Source organism: Nycticebus coucang, chromosome 5, assembly GCF_027406575.1.
Source record: "Nycticebus coucang isolate mNycCou1 chromosome 5, mNycCou1.pri, whole genome shotgun sequence".
Classification (NCBI taxonomy): Eukaryota; Metazoa; Chordata; class Mammalia; order Primates; family Lorisidae; genus Nycticebus; species Nycticebus coucang.
This window is the reverse complement of record NC_069784.1, coordinates 86,338,731-86,358,540: the sequence shown is the minus strand read 5'-3', so window position 1 is coordinate 86,358,540 and position 19,810 is coordinate 86,338,731. Positions and strand designations below refer to the sequence as shown.

Below are 19,810 nucleotides of genomic sequence, written 5' to 3'. Positions count from 1 at the left end.
AACCTCCCAAGTAGCTGGGACAACAGTCCCCTGCCACAACGCCCGGCTTTGGGGGCTGAGTTTGAACCCACTATCTTTGGCATATGGGGTCAGCGCCCTACCCACTGAGACATTTATTTACTCCACGGTCCTACGTTCAAAACAGAAGGGGCCGGATCATTCAAAATGATCAGTTTCTTGTTTACATCCAATCAAATCTCCAAAATGATCAGTTTCTTGTTTACATCCAATCAAATCTCTGACTAGTGTAGTCAATGGAACAAATGTTCCGTCATGAGGGTACAAAAGGACCACACTGATAAGATTCCAGAAGGAAATAAAAGCTTTCTATTTGAGGCAAAAAGGTAAAGCACTTATGTAGTCATCTTTTTCAGTGTTTGTGGCTCAGCAAAACAGACTTTCACAAAAGTAATTAATATTCATGTTATTTTATAAGGGCAAATATTAAAATTACATGATAAATATAAAACATCTCAAGGCACAGCATTAAATACAACTTTTTAAATTTCCACTTTTTTTACTAATTGACACATGCATATCAAATTTTGCAAATACTGTATTTTGAGACTGGGCATCAGATGGCGCTCACCCTAACTGGAAACCTGAGCAACGCCTGAACCCTTACTCTTAAAAATCCAGCTCTGCTGTTGGGCAATCCCGTGTCTAGGTTAGGTCTTTTTTCTGAGTCTCAATTTCCTCCCCCGTAATGTGGAGGTGGTAACCGGCCCAACAGCCTTGCGATTCATACTGGCTTTGGTTCTCTGACTGCAGCAGCTGAGTTTTCAGCGCTGCCCCACAGTCTAAAATTGCAGTTCGGAAAAACCAGCATGGGAAAGTGTGACGGAAGTAGACACTATGTGGCTCTGGCAGGACCACTTTCAGGGCCTCAGCCGCTCACACTATGTGTGCGGCAGAGCAGAAACTGAACCACGTGGTGTCTCCATTTCCCCCAGGGAGTCCCATCTCAAAGTTACTTCCAGCAAAATCAATCTTCAAGGAAAAAGGCGGGGGGGGGGCACGGAGGTCTTATCGAGGATGTAAGTAAGCACTTTGGGGATGCGGTAGTATGGCACAAGTTTAGTTCTTGCTTGGTTTTACTTGCACCTCATAGAAACAACATCAGCCTTACGTCCTAGAGGCGCAGCCGGACAAGTCACACCAGGCCGCAAAATTACAGCCTCGCGGGGGCGCTCAGGCGGACGCCACATGCCACGTCACGTGGGTTGTTCCATCCAAGCCAGGGTGTGGGTTTTCCCAGTGGCAGGCAGGAGGAAAGCTCACTCGCTTCTTGTGTGGAAAGCTGAGAACAAGAAAAATCATTTGCAGAGGCTGGACAGATTCCTTGCTATACTACAGTCGCTTTGAGGGGCAGCATCCTTCGGTTTCCTCTTGACTTCAGTGCTTCCCCCCCCCCAGTGGAATTCCCCTTGGTATCGCCCAGACCCCGCCTCCTCTCAGCCTCGCCCCTGCACGCCGCAGCCCGGGGCCCCTCACGTGACCCCCGCGCGCTCCCGCGGGGAGCGAAGTCTCGGAAGCCGCGCCGTAGGGGACGGAGGGATTGACTGATCGTTGTGCGCCGCAGCTTTCGGCCGGACAACAAGGCTGGGGACACGATGTCGGCGCTCTCCTGCCGGCTGCTGTGGGCCACCACCTGCCTGGCCGCGCTCTGCGTGCTATCTGTGGATACGAACACGACCCTGGTCTCGGTTGGGACGACTGTGGAGACCACCACCAAGATAAACACCACCCTGGTGACAACCCCCGCACCGGTCACCACTCCAGTACCAGGTGGGCGCCACCAGCGGGCTTTCTGCCCTCGCCCGCCCGGTCAAGCCGTACTTTCTCCCTCGGGTGCGCCGAGGATCGGGCCGGGCGGACCGCGTTCCGGTGCGGCGGCTGCCAGGGCAACATGGCGGCCTGCCACGGTCCAGTCGCGGCCAGCGCGGGTGGGGAGCGCCCGGGTGGGAAGGGGCCGTGGCTGTTGGGCTGTTTCCAACCCCAAAGTGTTGCACGTCGCGGAGCTTCTTAAAAGTGCATCGTAATTCCTAGCCTCACCTTGGGCTCGGAAGTGGGGACGTGGCTTCCTTCCGCGGTGGCAGCTGTGGGGTTGATGGGGGGGCGAGGTGACGCTCCTCCGAAGTTGTTGGTGAGGCCGAACGCCCTCCCCATGGGCCAGTCGTTTACCCAGGGTTTCGCTCCCAAGGAACCCTTCTCCGGAAGTTGGTGAAAGAGGAAAAGAAAAAGACATTAATGCTGTCCGTGTCTCAGACTAGGTTACTTGGGATTTAATTGCGTTCATTCTGTAGATAGGTATGGGAGATAGCAGATTTGAGCAAGTAAGTAGTGAAAACTTTACGCTCCATGCTGTGTCCAAAGGGTCTGTATCTTTTAGTACTTAAGGCGAAACTGGAAGATAGGGGGCGAAATCTAGGCGGTTGAGAGACGGGGATATAAAGTGCTGTCTGTTCAGTAGGTTGTGTAATCGGTATTGGAACTCAAGTTTTTCAATTTTCTAAAACCCTATAGGGATCATAACTTTTGTTAAAAGCTCTGCGGTCGAATGAAGTTGGTTAAAGCACACACACGTTAAAGGAGAAAGTGGCATATGCTGTGACGGCACAAAAGAGGGAAGGAAAGTGAATTTGAGGTATTAAGGTGAAGAAATTCTAGATGTTTAAACATGCGGTCCTGTATGATTGGTTATTCAAGTTTACAGGGGGTAAAGAGTATCTTGGCTTCTTGACTGTGGTATTGCTGAGATGTAATGATTATACCGTGTCATTCATGTTGTTCTACAACGTCTTTAAGTATTTTAAAGTACTTAAACACAGTGCAGTAAATTTAACATTTCATTTTTATTAGCCTCAGAAAGATGTTTAGATGATTAGAAAATTTTTAGATGAAAAAAGTAAATTGCAGTACAATACTGGAATTTCTGACCACTCTATATTTAAGATGTTAAAGCAGAATGTTTTTTGTCTTCTGCTTAAATCAGTTTTCTTCTCAATTGTGGTGTGTGCAGAAGTTGGAAATAACAAGTTAATTGTCTTTGTGTATTTGAAATGCATGCAAAGGAGGTAATTTGTAGTTTTTGGACATTTTAGTTGGATAAGGTGCAGTCTGAAAGGTAGCAAGTTTTGTTCATTGTGAATAATACTCAGCTACACCCTTCATCAAGCACAAAAGATTTTAAATATGTAGCATTTATTGTCTATACATATTTCTGAAGAATTTCTCTCCCATTTTGTAACCCCTTCCCACCATGCATGTCCCAGTCTTTAGTAAATACTTACGGTAAAGTATTGAAATGCAGTGCCTTTGCAGAGTGATTTTTTTTTTTTTTTTTTTTAGGTGTAAATGAGAGTGTTTGTTGCAGGCATCTAGTTTACTGGAAAATGACTTAAAACCTCCTATAGTCCCTTTGTCCAGACATTGAATTGTAATTAGCCTTCTTTGAGTACTTGTTTCCAGACCATTCTGCATAAACTATTGACAAATACTTTGTTAACTTGTTGAATTATACACACTTGAATGTATAGATGGGGTTAACATCTAACCCTTTTAGATGTTATCTCCAGTTGTGGAGGATCCTGTGGGGAGAGGAAGGTTTGTGAGTTGAGAATTCCTGGGAAATTAACTCCTTTACAGAAGGAGCACCCTCAGAGCTTGGATTCAGCCTGTAATGAATCTGTAACTATTAACAGTCCTAGAGTTTCATCTGATATTTCCCTATGGGTACTGTTGGTCTTTTTTCTGATATTTTTATCCGTGAAAGATGCTTTGAAATGCTTCATGAAACCCTAAGTAGCTTTCAGATGGTTTGCGCTGTGAAAAAGGATTGTTGGGCAATAGTGCTTCGAGGTACTAAGTGTGTCCACTATCTTGCTTTTTAAATGAGTTTACTTACGGCTCCGTAATGATCGAAATTTCTTAGTAAACCAGTCTATCAAGTTGTATCGTTTATCTGAATTAGTAATTGTGGTGGTGTGTATAATGCTTATTGTTCAAAAAAGGTAAGTAGTATATACCCCATTGAGGTGTCAGCTAATTCTTTGATTTCATACGTTCTTTCCCCTCAGAAATCTGTGAAGGCCAAAACAGCTGTGTTTCCTGTACTAATATTAGCACTGTTAATACTACCTGCTTTTGGATGGAATGTAAAGGTAAGATGCAGGAATTTTGAGAATGCAGAACTGTTTTATAACACTTTTAGAAACACTAATACTTTGACCTTTTGAAAATTATGTAGAATATTTAGGATAGCATGTGCTATTTATTTTTATTTTATTAATGTGCTATTAATATTTAGGATAGCATGTGCAAATCTGTTTTTTAAAATGTTAGTTTCTTAACACTCTCCCTGAAAATCTCTTCGTGTCTCTCAACCTCTCTCTTCACAGAGAATTTTAAACTTGAACCTCTTGCCTCAGATTTCTCATTAGCTAGGACTTAAGGTGTGTGCCACCATGCCCTGCTTTTTATTTTGTTCCCCAGTAGTTTTTAAAGGAAAAAAGATTTTAGACTATTACAAGGACTAAGAGTACAGTAATACACTGGAATTAGCTGTGAAAGAAAGTTTTCTCCTAAAAACTGTTAAGAGACATTTATCTGCAAGAGGAACTATAAAAGGACCTATGAAACTTTGGTCTATCCTTAAATGCAGGGGAGGAATGAGGTAAGAGGAGAGGTGACTTTCCTGTGCTTTTGTTAAATTTGTTAAGTTTTACAGCATGTATTTGATTGATGGGGAACAGGTTGAAATGCAACTGTTTTTGTTTGAGCCAAGGCTATATTAGCCATATATTCTAATCTGTTTAGAGTGGTTGCTTTTTTTCTTATCAGGAAAACAGTTTTGGAGGTTGGTTTGTTTTAAACAAAAAGCCAAAGCTACATGTTAAGTTTTTTTATTCTTTGATGAAAAGTGTATAGTTCTAGAAATTGTATCACTACACAAAGTTCCAAAAACTCTTTAAAATGAGGGTATTAACTAAATTTGGGATTAAATTGACTTTTTGGTTGTACTAGTATTTCTTTTAGGTCATAAAATAGAATTTTAGGTTGCACCCCAGCCTGCTATATATGTATGTGTATAGGAGTTGGTGAAATTTTGGAGATTGAATGCTCTACTTTAAGATATGTTGGTGAAGGCTCTCCCCTTAGTTTGCTCTGAGTCTACATATACAGAAAAGCTAGATTAGAGAGTATGGAAGACCAGAGTGGTGAGATCTGGAACAGAGGTCCTACTGCTACTTTGGAGCACCTCCTCAGATCTGACCACTTTTCCCTAATGATTCTGCCTTCTTTTGTATATTCTGGCAGCCTGCCTTGATTGTAGAGTAGATGTGCCACAATTCTGAGATCTAAGTGTTCCAGTTTTATCCATTTGGATTTTTTGGGGGGTGGGGTGGGGGGAAATGGTTTTGTTCTATTGCTCCTGCTATATCGCAGTGGCATCAGGATAGATCAGTGCAATCTCAAACTCCTGAGCTCTCAAGCAGTAGTAACTGGGACTACAGGCACTTGCCACCACGGTTGGCTAATTTTTTCCCTCTTTTTAGTAAAGACAGGGTCTCACTCTTGCTCAGGCTGGTCTCCTAAGCTCAAGTGATCTTCCCCCTTGGCCTCATCCCAGAGTGCTAGGATTATAGGCATGAGTCATTGCACCCAGCCTCATTTGGATTTTTAAGAGTTAAGTTTTAGATCCTTGTAATACCTTTAAGACAGTGGGAAAAGGAGATTAGTAGTTGTTGGTCTGTGGGCTTCTGAAATTTCGGGGTTTGATTTTTTTAGAGCTTAGTAGCAAAATCAAAGACATTATAAATGAGTGCTTGGTACTTGTTGTCTTTCTTTCTTTTTTCCCATAATAGAGAAGAGCTATTGTTCACATAATTCAACAGTTAGTGATTGTCAAGTGGTGAATGCAACAGACTTTTGTTCTGGTAAGTATTCATACTGGTTGCTGGGAAGGTGACCACAGAGAGGTAAGGAAGATCAGATCAGTGCCTCCCAAAGCTTTGTTTCAGGTTTGTTTGAAGCATTGCAATGATTCTCATCTTGTTAGAATTTTGGATGTAAATATTATATTTATATTGGTAAAAGTATGATATTGTTACCAAAAGTTTGGTATTTGTCCCTTAGGCTACATTAGAAGAATGAGCCACAAGTGTCTTGAGGAGAAGGAAAGGGAGGTTTATTAAGTTGCTGGCAAATGAGGAAATTGGAGCCTCCCATCTTATGGTATCAGTTTTCCTCACTATAAGCAGAAATAAAGAGCTTTTGAGCTTCAGGGTATTACTGTGTGGCTGTCCTTGATGATTCCATTGAGCCATCTCCTGTGGTACAAAGGACACTTTTGCCCCTCCCAACCACTGGCCTGAGGCAGGGATACAGATTTTACTTCCCAAAAAGAGTGGGAGAAGTTTAGAGATAACTTGGTCTGTAAAACTTTCACATTTTCTCCTCTGTTACAGTATTTTGAAGCTTGGTTTCGAGATTTAGCTATGCTCTGGAATTTTATAAGTGTAGATGTTTCATTGCCTACTTTTTTTTCCCTTCTTTTTCCAGGAATTCACTGCAGTTTAGACCCTATCTTTATTTCCATCTTACAGGCTTGGACAACCTTGTTTTGGCATGTTTGGGGTTATGGTACTGGTGATTTTTATATTTTGTCATCAGCACAATGTGGATAAATGCTATATCCATTCACTTTCTGTATTTTATTTTGTTTATTTATTTATTTCAGACAGAGTCTTACTTTGTCACTCTCGGTAGAGTGTTGTGGGGGCATCATAGCTCACAGCAACCTCAAACTCCTAGCTCAAGTGATTTTCTTGCCTCAGCCTCCCAAGTAGCTGGGACTTTAGGTACGCACCACAATGCCTAGCTATTTTTAGAAATGGGGTCTCACTCTTACTCAGGCTGGTCTTGAACTCCTGACCTCAAGCAGTCCACCTGCCTTGGCCTCCCAGAGTGCTGGGATTATAGGCGTGAGCCACTGTGCCTGGCCTAAACAGCTGATTTTTTTTTTTTTTCGAGTCAGAGTCTCATTATGTTGATCTCGATTGATACAGTGCTGTGGCGTCACAGCTCACAGCAACCTCAAACTGTTGGGCTCAAGTGATTGTCTTGCCTCAGCCTCCCAAGTAGTTTGGACTACAGGTGCCTGCCACAGGGCCTGGCTATTCTTTGTTGCAGTTGTCATTGTTTTGCTGGCCCAGGCTTCGAATCTGCCATCCTTGGTGCATGTGGCAGATGCTGTAACCACTGTGCTATGGGCACTGAGCCAAAGCTGATTTTTTTCTAATGAGAGTATAAATTAATGGGAAAGTCGTACCCCTAATTTGGTACATAAATAATAATTGAAGAGAACAGAAGATTTTTGTGGAGTGTTGCAGTAAGCTTGAAAGACTACCTTAGGTAGGCTCTTGACTTTTGGTGGGTGCTGTTCCTCCTGTCATCCCAGTGTAAGCTTTGTAACTGAGGATTTAATTAGCATGGATCAGTTTACCCTGTGCAGGGTGTGTAACTTGTTTAGGTGGTTCAAGAACATTTTTAAGATTTGTTTTAATGTGTCAGAATAAACTAATAACTCTCAGACTTGTGATTTCATGATTATACTGCTTAGAGATAAGATTATGTAAGTTTTTTTTTTTAAGACATATTTAAAGAAAGATTGAATAAGTAATGCTGTTTATTTGATAATATACCAGTTACAAACAGTTTAAGCTGTGAAGGGCATTGAACTCCGAGATGACAAAGGTTTGATAAATGGGGAATGAATTTACTTTTGTCTCTCTATGTATAGGGAGTCTAGAGGGCTAGAGTGTAGCTCTGCCACCACTGGGGACTCAGGCTTCTTTAGGTTTTCACTCTTTACTTCTCAGAGTGACTTTGACCTTGCCGTGTAGGGCAAGTGCTCATGTTACAGCCATCAAGGTGATTTTCCAGCCAGCAAGAAGAGGAAGGGAATGAGAGAGGCCCATGTCTACCTTAAGGATACTTCCTGGAAGTTACTCATGCTACCCAGACATGTAGGAGGCAAAGAAGTGTCTTTCCAAGATGAGGGGAGGTGTTGCTAAAAATTGGCTTTATTTCTAAGAAGAAGAGACTGACTGGTATTGGGTGGGGCAATTGTCAGCCTCTTCCACAGGAAGTTTTAAGTGTTGTAAAAATTGTGGAAGTGGTACTCAAATGATTGCAAGTCAGGAAATAGCATTATTGACTGTGAAATTTTGATAGTTTTGATGCATATGATTTTTTTCTTTTTTTGTTTTAATAGCTCCTACTGTCATTCCAGCACCAACTAATTCTACAGGTAATTTAAGATGATTAACTCTTTCCTCCTTTCAGTATTTTTAAACTTTTTGATGGATAAATTTTTAATAATTAAACGTACAAAAGTTATCAGTGTGATTTTATTTTATTTTATTTTTTTTTCGGTTACAGAAGGTTTCCTTCTATCAGTGTGATTTTAAAGATCAGTAGAGACTTAAGTAGTCTTGGACCACAATTATTATATTAATGTGTACTGTTTATGACAGTGATATGTAGCTCCTGTGGGTTTTTTTTTTGAGACAGAGTCTTACTTTGTCACCTTTAGTAGAGTGCTTTGGCGTCACAGCTCACAGCAACCTCAAACTCTTGGGTTTAAGCAATTCTCTTGCCTCAGCCTCCCAAGTAGCTGGGACTTCAGGCACCCACCACAATGCCCGGCTATTATTTTGTTTTCAGCAGGCCGGTGCTGCGTTCGAACCCACCACCCCTGGTGCATGTGGCCGGTGCCCTACCAACTGAGCTACGGGTACTGCCACAGCTCCAGTGTTTCACATTTTAGGAATCTGAGCAAATCTGCTATGGTTTTGTACATTAGATCACAAACTGCTTTTTATGAATTTTGTGGAAATCTTGGGAAATACAATACAAAAACTTAAACTATAACTTTCATTATGTAGAGATACACCAAAATGTTGTAAGTGGTTAGTTTCTTCTGGTCTTTTCGATGTATATCTAAATTAAGGACCACATACATACTTCTTATGAAATGGGATGATATGCTTATGCAGTTTGATAAGCAGTGTCGTAACACTTCATCCTGCTCTTGATTGGAAAGTTGGGTCATCTCTCATTCACCATGCAGTGAACATCTTATGTAAAATTATACTTGCATGTATCTGTGGTAGGATTGATTCAAGCAGAATTCCTGGGTCAGACAGCATGATTATTTTGAGGTTTTTTGATACTGATTACTTTCCAGCAAGATTTAATTCCTTTTTATCAATAGCTGGACATAGTTTTTATCAAATCCTTAACAGCACTAGATAATATTTCCTTTTAAAATCTTACTAATTTGACAGGAAGAGTAAATGCTTAACATTTTATTAATATTAAATGCATCTATTCTAGGACAAGAACTGAGCTAGATAGGTGGTAGGGAAATAGAGGCAGACGTAGCCAATGCTTTGTCTCGTATAGAAACAGATTTCAGTGAGTACATGTGTTGGGCAGTTTGTAGGAAGTTACACTGAGTAGCATGGTAAGTAAGATGTGGTAACAGCTTGGTGAAGAGGCTGACTTAAAAGTACACAGGTGAAATAGAGAGCTTCCCAGGTGGAGCAGGGTTGTCAGCACATGTGGATGTGAAAGAGTACAATGAGGTTGATGGAGTGTTCTGTAGAAGGTGAGGATGTTGAGCTGAATAGTCACCAAGAGCAGCATTGGAAAGTGCCTTTGTGTGCCTTATTTGTAATCTTTAAAGATTTTAAGCATGTAGGCCATATGATCATGCTTGCATTTTAGTAAAACGACTTATTCTGTCATTGTGGAAAGTAGATTGGAAGGAGACCAGAGCGAACTCAGGAGATTAGATAACCTGTTAAGAGTAATTCTGGCGAACACGTAAGGAGGGCTGCAGGTATATGCAGATAGGAAACATCTTGGAAAATACAGATCAGCATAGGCAGTTGTAGAGGCCACTCGAGTCCCATATAGAGAGGATGGATAGGCCTTAAGGGCCAAACTCTAGGCAACAGTATCTTCCCCAGTTGGGAAGAAGACCTGGGTGGAAACCAAATAAGAATGGGTATGGAAATAAGAAAACCCTAGAAAAGTGTGTCCAAGAAATTAACATCATGTGGTTGTAGGTGTAGTTTATCAAAGGAAAAAGTAGTCCAGTGCTCTAATAAGTGCAAGAACTCAATTTGATAAGACTTGGACAGGGTGTTGGAGTTAGTTTGGACAAGCTTTTGCTAGCCAGCTATGTGCAGCTCTTGCCAACCCCATACTCAGTGATACTGAGTTTGTAATTTGAAATTGGCCAAGGTAGAAATAATGACGGCATGGAAATCTGCAAATGCTGCAGAACTTTATTTTGAGCTGATTATTATACAGTGTTATGCTCATAAATGTTTAGGACCTATTACAAGCCATTGACTAAGGAAGATATTAAAGGTTGATGAAAGCAGAAGTTTGAGGAGAAAATGCATTTCCAGAAGGTAAGATGTGAATGGAAAGGGAGTGAGGGGAAGACAATTTCCTCTAAACCATTGTAGGTTCACTTATAATTTCTTCCCCTATGAGTCCACTCTTGGTATAGTGTACTATTGCTTGCTTCACCCTGTGTCCTCCTGGGAACTATAAAATGATAAATCTTTTTTCTGTTTTTAGTTCTGTAAAGCAGGCTAGAGCGTGGCTGCAGAAAATGCATCAATTGACTATCACTTAATAGTTGAAAAACATTTAGGTGGTCTTTTCCCTGGCTGTGTACATTGTGTACATTCTCTCATGAAGAGGGCACAGTGAGAATTAAGGGACAGTTAAGGAAACAATTTAAAGAGAATCTGAATTATATAGAAAGATGTGCACTGAAGTTAATTATAATGGCCGTCCCCTAGTACGTGTACTACAGATTGCTAACAGAAGGACCACAGTTTGTCAGTGACACAGAGGAAAGTGTCCATAATATTCTGAGTGGAAGACAAAACTATTAAGCAGTTCTGTTACAATTTTAGCTTTCGTTCCATGTACACCTAGAAAAATACCTGGTAGGAAGTAACTTATTACTCTGGATGGTAGGATTACTTAAATAACTTTACTTTTTGAATTTTCTTATTACCAGTAGCAGCTTTAACAGCCCATGAACTATTTTTTTTTAATGAAAAGAACATATTATGGCTTAACAGAGGTGTATATTCCTTAAGTAAGGGCTTTATTTTGAAAATTAAAAATGTTAAGGTTTTGCATATTTACAAAAAGAATTCGTTTTTATCGTGTTCTGAGAGTGGTTAGTAAGAACCCAACAGCAAATAAGCAGAATTTTTTTCCCCATGAAGCAAAATAATGATGTGTTAAGATTGAAAATAACGTTAATTATTTAATTTGTAGCAGTGTATTTTTTACAGTTAATGCATAATATACATAAGCAATAAAAACCTGGAAAAGGGAATAATGAGTTGTTTTTGTTTTTTTTTTTTAGACAGAGTCTCACTTTGTCACCCTTGGTAGAGTGCTGTGGCATCATAGCTCACAGCAACCTCCAGCTCTTGGGCTTAGGCGATTCTCTTGCCTCAGCCTCCTGAGTAACTGGGATTACAGGTGGCCGCCACAACAACTGGCTATTTTTTTTTGTTATTGTTGCAGTTTGGCTGGGCCAGGTTTGAACCTGCCACTCTTGGTGTATGGGGCTGGTGCCCTACTCACCGAGCCACAGGAGCGGCCCCCGGGAATAATGAGTCTTAAAATCATATCCTCTAATCTAGGAATTGTATGTAAGAATCAGGCCTGGGAAAGATGAGGTCAGATATTTCCCTGTGAAATACTCAAGGCGTGGAGAAATGAGGGACAAGAGAACTGTTTAGTCCTTGACTAAACATCTTTGTTTTACAAAGATGTAAAACAATGTTGGAAGCAAGAGGGAAAAGGAAACCAATGTGTGTGAACCTACCCATCAGTATTATTAGCATGTCATCTATATTAGCTTCTCTTAGTTTTGATACAAATAGAAGTCTGATGAGAGCTTTCAGAAATATAGGAAAGACTCCCTTTTCTTATTAATAAACCTTAGCTTCATAGAATCCTATCAACCTTGATTATATGGTCAGTTTACCTGTATGAGAATCCTGGTCTTTGCAAATCTACTTTTTAGTGATACTCTTAAATTGCCAAACCGTACTCTTTTGGTGGATAATTACTGTTAAAAACAGAACTTCCTCTTTTTTTACTTGTAGTAGTAGAATTTGGGAGGATGCTTATTCCCGTTTTTCTTTTATTTTGATTGGTTTAAAGATAATCTAATACAATGAAAGATTACCTTGTATCTATGCTTCATCAACAACTATTTGGCACCCTTTCCCTGTCTTTGTGAGTTAAGCATATCACTTTGAAATCTCACTTAACATATGTTAAACAGAAGTAACATTTGTTTTTAAATTATCTTTAACCCTCAAATTCATTTTAATGAAACAGTGCAGAAATTAATATTTGTGTATATAGTACCTGATATTTTTCATAAAGGAGATAAACCTCTTTTCACACTGAGCTCATATTAAAAAGAAAATATATATACATAAACCTCATGTGATTTATCTTCCTCCAAAATCATCCCTAGTTGTCCACCCACGTAAGCAAATTCTCACATTGAAGTCCCTGTGCTGTAAAGCCTGACTGACCTAATTAGTAACTGAGACGGGATGAGGAACTCTTGAGCCAGTGACTCCTTGCCTAGAGCATGTCCTTTTGCTTTCCAAAAATGTGAACCCTAACTAAGGACAAACTCTTAGTGAAACCTTTCTCAAATGCTCTAGCAAACTTTGAATCCATCAGTAGCTAGGTCTTGGAATAGGAAAAATGTTACTTTGTATAAGTTATATCCAGGATCTTCCTTTTTTTTTTTTTTTTTTTTTTGTGGTTTTTGGCCGGGGCTAGGTTTGAACCCGCCACCTCCGGCATATGGGACTGGCACCCTACTCCTTGAGCCACAGGCGCCGCCCAGGATCTTCCTTTTTTTTTTTTTTTTTTTTTTTTTTTTTTTTTTTGTAGAGACAGAGTCTCACTGTTCCGCCCTCGGTAGAGTGCCGTGGCGTCACACGGCTCACAGCAACCTCTAACTCTTGGGCTTATGCGATTCTCTTGCCTCAGCCTCCCGAGCAGCTGGGACTACAGGCGCCCGCCACAACGCCCGGCTATTTTTTTTTTGTTGCAGTTTGGCCGGGGCTGGGTTTGAACCCGCCACCCTCGGCATATGGGGCCGGCGCCCTACTCACTGAGCCACAGGCGCCGCCCAGGATCTTCCTTTTTAATACTGGTCTGAGAACCATTGTAGATGACTCCTAGCAATATACATTAAAAGAGAGCTTCAGTTCTTAAAATATTTTGATACTCAACTAGTTCTTCTTAAGAGTGTGCATTCTTTAGAGGCATCATCAGATCGTTTTTATGGCCTCATGCAATGTGGTTTTATCAGAATATACCATGCTTGTTCATTTGCATGTTGTCTTTGGTTGCTTCTGCGTTACACAGTGCACAAAGACTGAAATATTCACTGTCTCCTCCTTTATGGAAAGTTTGCCAATTCCTGAAGTGAAGAAGGTAAAGATAGGCAAATTTTGACACCCACGTAAGTACTTTTTAGCACTTGTTTCTTTCCATGACTTCAATAGTTTTTGTCTTAAAGCAAGGTTATGTGCTGGAAGAGAACTGTAGGGAGACTATAGTTTCCCTCATCTGCGTATTCTTGCCCTCGTGTGCCCTTTTTGCAGACTATCCAGATGCATGTGTAGATTTTTTTTTTTTTTTGGTAGAGACAGAGTCTCACTTTATTGCCCTCGGTAGAGTGCCGTGGCCTCACACAGCTCACAGCAACCTCCAACTCCTGGGCTGAAGCGATTCTCTTGCCTCAGCCTCCCGAGTAGCTGGGACTACAGGCGCCCACCACAACGCCCAGCTATTTTTTGGTTGCAGTTCATCCGGGGCTGGGTTTGAACCCACCACCCTCGGTATATGGGGCGGGCGCCTTACCGACTGAGCCACAGGCACCGCCCGCATGTGTAGATTTTATACTTAGTATATACATAGATATTAACAAAGCTGAGAATTTTATGATTGCTTAATGTTTTTAAGTACATTTAAGTGCCAGTCTTAGATGTGTAGATATGTTAGGGAACTTAACTGAAATTTCTCTTTCATCTCTAAAAACCTTACAGCATGTTGAAGTTGGAAGCATTATTTAAAAAAGATGTTACGGAACTGGAAGTTAGAAATTTAAACTTTTTTAATCCATTCTGTTTTCTTTTTAGCTGAAAACACAACTCTGCCTTCTTCCTCTACAACTTCCACAGTTCCTACATCAGGTAATTGAGGTTTTTAAAACTACCATTGATGTAGGATGTGTGTACAATGTTGCCTTTGACTTTTTCCACCATCTTTTTCCAGTTTTGCTAATGAATGGTTATGGATCTGAAATTCTCTTACATTTAGGGGGACCAGATTAGAAGCTATTAAAAGATAATGATAATTTTGCTGAGAATCCTCTTCTAGTTTTTAACCGTATAATTACATTTGGCATGGCACTTTAGAGTTAAGTAATAATGTTTTTCTAAAACTTTTTCAAAACAACTTAAATACGTGAAATTTAATATGTAACTACTGATATCCATCCTTTTTACTGAGAAAAGCCAAGATCACTATCAGGTATGCGCCGCACCATTTCTTAACATTCTTCAGAAACTGTTTAAGTTGTATGTGAAAATTAACTTGTTACTACCTCATGATTTATAATTAATTAGACTGCCATAGGACACAGTTAGGAACTCTTTTTCTCTGTTCATATTTAAAATAAACTGTTGTCTTGATACTGATGAATCTTTTACTTGCCTTTTGTGGTTTTTTTTTTTTTTTGACTTCATGCGTTTGCTACTATTCTCTCTTTTTTTTACTCTGTGGCATTTATGACTTGGTAAATACTTTGGTAAAATTTGCTGACAGAGTACTATTTAAGATGCTTTTAATGTTAATTTTTTTTGTTTCTTGAAATCATAAATTCCAGATTCTTTTTTTGACAAAGTACTATTTGGGTGGTGCCTGTGGCTCAGTGAGTAGGGTGCCGTCCCCATATGCCGAGGGTGGTGGGTTCAAACCCAGCCCCGGCCAAACTACAACAACAAAAAAATAGCCGGGCGTTGTGGCGGGCGCCTGTAGTCCCAGCTGCTTGGGAGGCTGAGGCAAGAGAATCGCATAAGCCCAAGAGCTGGAGGTTGCTGTGAGCCGTGTGACCACTCTACCAAGGGCAGTAAGTGAGACTCTGTCTCTACCAAAAAAAAAAAAAAAAGACAAAGTACTATTTAAACCCAAAAAAAAAGACAAAAGTACTATTTACGATGCTTTTAATGTTAATTTTTTTTGCTTGTTGAAATCATAAATTGCAGATTCTTTTTTTTGTTGAGACAGAGTCTTGCTCAGTCACCACAGGGTAGAGTGCTGTGGTGCCATAGCTCACAGTAACCTCAAACTCAGGCAATCTTCCTGCCTGAGCCTCCTGAATAGCTGGGACTACAGTTGCCTGCCACAATGCCCAACTAGTTTTTTTCTATTTTTAGCAGAGACAGGGTCTCACTCTTGCTCACACTGGTCTCGAATTTCTGAGGGATGAAATCCCCTCAAGGGATCCTCCTGCCTTGGCCTCCTAGAGTGCTAGGATTATAGGCATGAGGCACTGCTTGGCTTCCAGATTCTTTTTATTTTGTTTTAGAGACAGGATCTCACTCTGTTTCCCAGGCTAGAGTATGGTAGCTCATTGATAGCTTACTGTAACCTCAAATTCTTGGGCTCAAGTGACCCACTTCAGCCTCCCCAAAAAGTGTTGGGAGGCATGAGCCACCATGCCTGGCTGAATTGCAGATTCTTAGAATTACTTTTGTAACTTGAAAAATTGCAGCTGAATTTTTGATCTTTTAAAGTTTTTTTATTTTTTGAGATGGAGTCTCATTCTGTGCCCAGGCTGGAGTGCAGTAGTATAGTCATCGCTCACTGTAGCCTTCAACTTCTGGGCTCAAGCGATCCTCCTTCCTCAGTCTCCCAAGTAGCTGGGACTACAGGAGCATGCCACTGTGCCTAGATAAGTTTTTCTTTGTTTAGTGATGGAGTCTCACTATATTGCCCAGGCTGGTCTCAAACTCTTGGGCTTAAGAAGTTGGCCTGCCTTGGCCTCCCAAAATGCTGGATTACAGGTATGAGCCACACTACACCTTGGTCTTGACCTTATATGGCCTTAACCTTTTATGATACCTAATTTCAAAAGTCAAGAATTTTCAGCACATTAATATTTATAAAGTGCTTTCTCAGCATAATTTTGTATACTACTAGAATCTGTTTCTCTTATTTTCATACTTGAAGTAGTATAGCAGTGCTGACCACTTAATATCCTTCTGTGGAATGAAAAACGTGATAAATGTCTTCTTTAATTAGAGATAAATTCTAGCTGTAAAGACTTAAAAGAAATTTTAAGAATTTCTTTATAGAAATTATAGAATTTGACAAATGGCAAAATAGAAGTCTAGGTGGGTCTTAAAATTGTAATAGAGGATAATGAGACTTACTGAGGATTGTTTTTTCTTGTCTTATCTAACAGGTCCAACAAATACCACGTTGACTCCAACCTCACAACCTATTCGGAAATCTACCTTTGATGCAGCCAGTTTCATTGGAGGAATTGTCCTTGTCTTGGGTGTGCAGGCTGTAATTTTCTTTCTGTATAAATTCTGCAAATCTAAAGAACGAAATTACCACACTCTGTAAACAGACCCTGTAAATTAACAAGGACTGGTGATTCATTCATGTAACTCAATGAAACCAAAATACTATCTTTCAAGATATCCCACATGGAAGACACTATTCCAGGATCTTTAAATTTGCAGAGGATGCTTATAAGATACTTGGGAGCATTGTTGCTGAAGAAAAATCAGTTAAGTCATTTTGTTCAACAGAAATATTTAAAAATTCTGCATGAATCCTCATGGCTGTCTTCTTTTATTTTAAATGGCTGCTGCTGTGGGATTACGTGTTTTTCTTAACATGCCAAATGTAACATTCTGTAAGTGATAGAAAATGTTGTCTTGTGCAGACAGCGTCATGACTCTTGGCAGTCTAAATTTAGTCATTTTAAAGCCTGAAAGCTGCATTATTTTCATCCTAACTCAAGATATAATTTAGTGAACAAAATTGAGTGTGCCAAATGAGTATCAATCAGGTGGATTTGGCTATTATTTCAAAATTGGAATAAATTTACAAATTTAGCAGTACTAAACTATACTTAGACTAAAATTTTGTGTTTGGTAAGTTATTTTTTCTACATTAGAAACGTCACATAGGGAATTACATTCCAGATTTAAAGAAATGAGTGGAAAGGATACAAAACCATTAATGTGTAACAGGTTACTGTTCATACTTGGAAAGCACCTTATATCATTAAGAAAATAAAGATCAGTGCCTTAAAAGAGACTAAAAGGTATGCCGTAGCTTAATGTTTATAATTTGTTCTTTCACATTAAGGAAGGTAAAGATTGGTCTGAAGATGTAACTGTCGATAACAAGTAGTAGTAAACCTGCTTTGAGATTCCGTACTGTTAATATTTAATTGAAGATTATCTACTTTATTTCAGAGCTGAGAAACTTAAGCTAAAGGATACAAAATAAGAACTTCATATTGAACCTCCCAACGTTTTTCTTAGGGTTGTTGGAAAGTATAGAGATAAAATTGATTACATTTTCCTTTGTACTTCAAAAAAGTATCATTAACTATATTGTAACTTGAAAGGATTTTCATCAAGCTATCTTGAAAAATAACTTCGTTCATGAGGTAAGAAGGAAATAAGTTGTTGTAGGTTAATTTACAAACTGTTCAAGTGAGACAATCGTTTTAAGTTTTCAGACAGCAAATAAGACCAGTGTGATTTCAGAAAACTTAAGAATTTTTGATCAGATTATAAATTTTTGATGATTGCCTTGGATGAATAGACTGTGCTTTCTCTTTTTCTGTCTTCGTTTTTTCTTGGTTTCAGTCCCATAGTATAATAAGGCATGCATTCTTTCATTTCTATAGTTTTGTAAAGCACTAGTTTTTTGTTTGTTTGTTTTTTCCCTCAGTTTGAGAGGGTTGCTTCTCCCTTGCCTTTGACACATTGGATTAGTTCAGAGGCCTTAATTAGTTTGAAATGAGATTTACTTTTCCAGGTCTTTGAGTTTTGTTTTTGGTTTTGTTAGAATGTCTTTAGCCTGTAGTAGCTGAGGTTAGTACTTGGTTTTCAATATTTTATAGTAGGAAGTGACAGATGTCTTTGGTTCATTTCATAAATGATACTTTGCATTTAATTGAAGGTTCTTAAAATGAACAGTTACTGTTGCTTTGTTACTTGCTAGTACAGCTAGTTTGTTTTACTTGCACACTTGTACATATACCTAATATTTTCAAGTGCCTTAATTGTTTAAAAATCTCTGGCTACAAAGGTTTTTGGGGAAAGATTGGTTTACCTCACGTTTTTGTTTCCATTCATAGTAACAATCTAGGGACCTCACAAAATTTATCATGGTGCCATGGCTGTTTTTAGTGAGTACTATAAAATTCATTTGACATATACAAAATTTCCATTCTTCCCAAGGTGGCAAAAATTAGCTACAATGATGTAATTGTTATTTACCTGGGTACCACACAGAGTGTCAACACATGTAGCAAGTTTTGTGAAAATGTAACTTGAAGTTTCTTCTATAATCTTGAGCACTGCTGTAACAGTAAAAGCATAATATAAAATTGGAGTTTGCAAGTTTGCAGACACGCTCTTGAAACAACTCACAGCCTTTTCACTCTTTTCCCTCTTCCTTTAGCAGGTAGTGTCTTGAGCCATTAATAATTTTGGGTTTTTTTTAAATCCAGAAGGTATACAGAAACCTTTTCAGATTTTTCATCTGATTTGTTCATGCAGATGTACTTCTATCAAATACCTTATTTTACCTTACAGATACTTGTTGCACAGGCAGACACTGCTGTATTTAGAAATTTCTATTTTAGTTCATTAAAAACTGCAAAACGAATCTGTATCATGTACCAAACTGATTTAAAATAAATTTACATGTTATTGAATTAATCTCTTTTATTGACTTCTATTAATCTCTTTTATTGAAGTGTGTGTTGCATTATTAGTGCAAATGGATTTACCTTACTGGTTTGTTTAAGGGTAGATTTTCTACTCAATTTTCATTGCTCCTCTAGAGCAGCAGATAACAAAAGTACATACTGCATATTCATTAGTGAAGAAGAAAGCCTTAGAAATGATAGTTGGAAGGAGGATTTGGCATGCTTATGGGAGTGACATACAAGATAGTCTTACATAAATCAATAAAGATCATGCCCGAGCTTACCAATTATTTTGAAAGGAATACCATCTTATTTAATATATCTGAAAGCTTAATTGTTTGTGACTTTCTGTCTTGTTCAGATTGCACCCAAAGTAAAATTGGGTGCAGGGGTGTCCAACCCACAGCCTGTGGCTGGCTATGAATCCTTAGCTAGGAGTTGTTTTGAGCTGCACATTGAATATAAAACGAAAGGTTCCGTGAGCAAAGAGAAGATTCATGCATAGTTCTTGTGATATCTGCCACCACAGATAGCATCATAACCAGCTGAGAGCTGAGGTTGGATGCCTTTAGTAGAGTACTTGGTATAGATAATTTACAAGCCACATGCTGGCATGCAAAGTCTGGTTCCATCCATCCATGTTGGGGTGGTGCCTATGGCCCAAGCAGTAGGGCGCCAGCCAGTCCCATATAC

General features: G+C 39.5%; 1 protein-coding gene across 1 annotated transcript; it reads left to right on the top strand.

Annotated features, from left to right (window-relative positions):
- The first annotated feature begins 1,495 nt into the window (after window positions 1-1,495).
- On the top strand, window positions 1,496-19,127 carry CD164 (CD164 molecule). Its single transcript, XM_053590378.1, has 6 exons — window positions 1,496-1,788; window positions 4,080-4,163; window positions 5,868-5,939; window positions 8,279-8,314; window positions 14,289-14,342; window positions 16,619-19,127. Exons 1-6 carry the CDS (start codon window positions 1,614-1,616, stop codon window positions 16,783-16,785), a joined length of 588 nt encoding a protein of 195 aa, XP_053446353.1. The 5' UTR covers window positions 1,496-1,613; the 3' UTR covers window positions 16,786-19,127.
- Window positions 19,128-19,810: the final 683 nt, after the last annotated feature.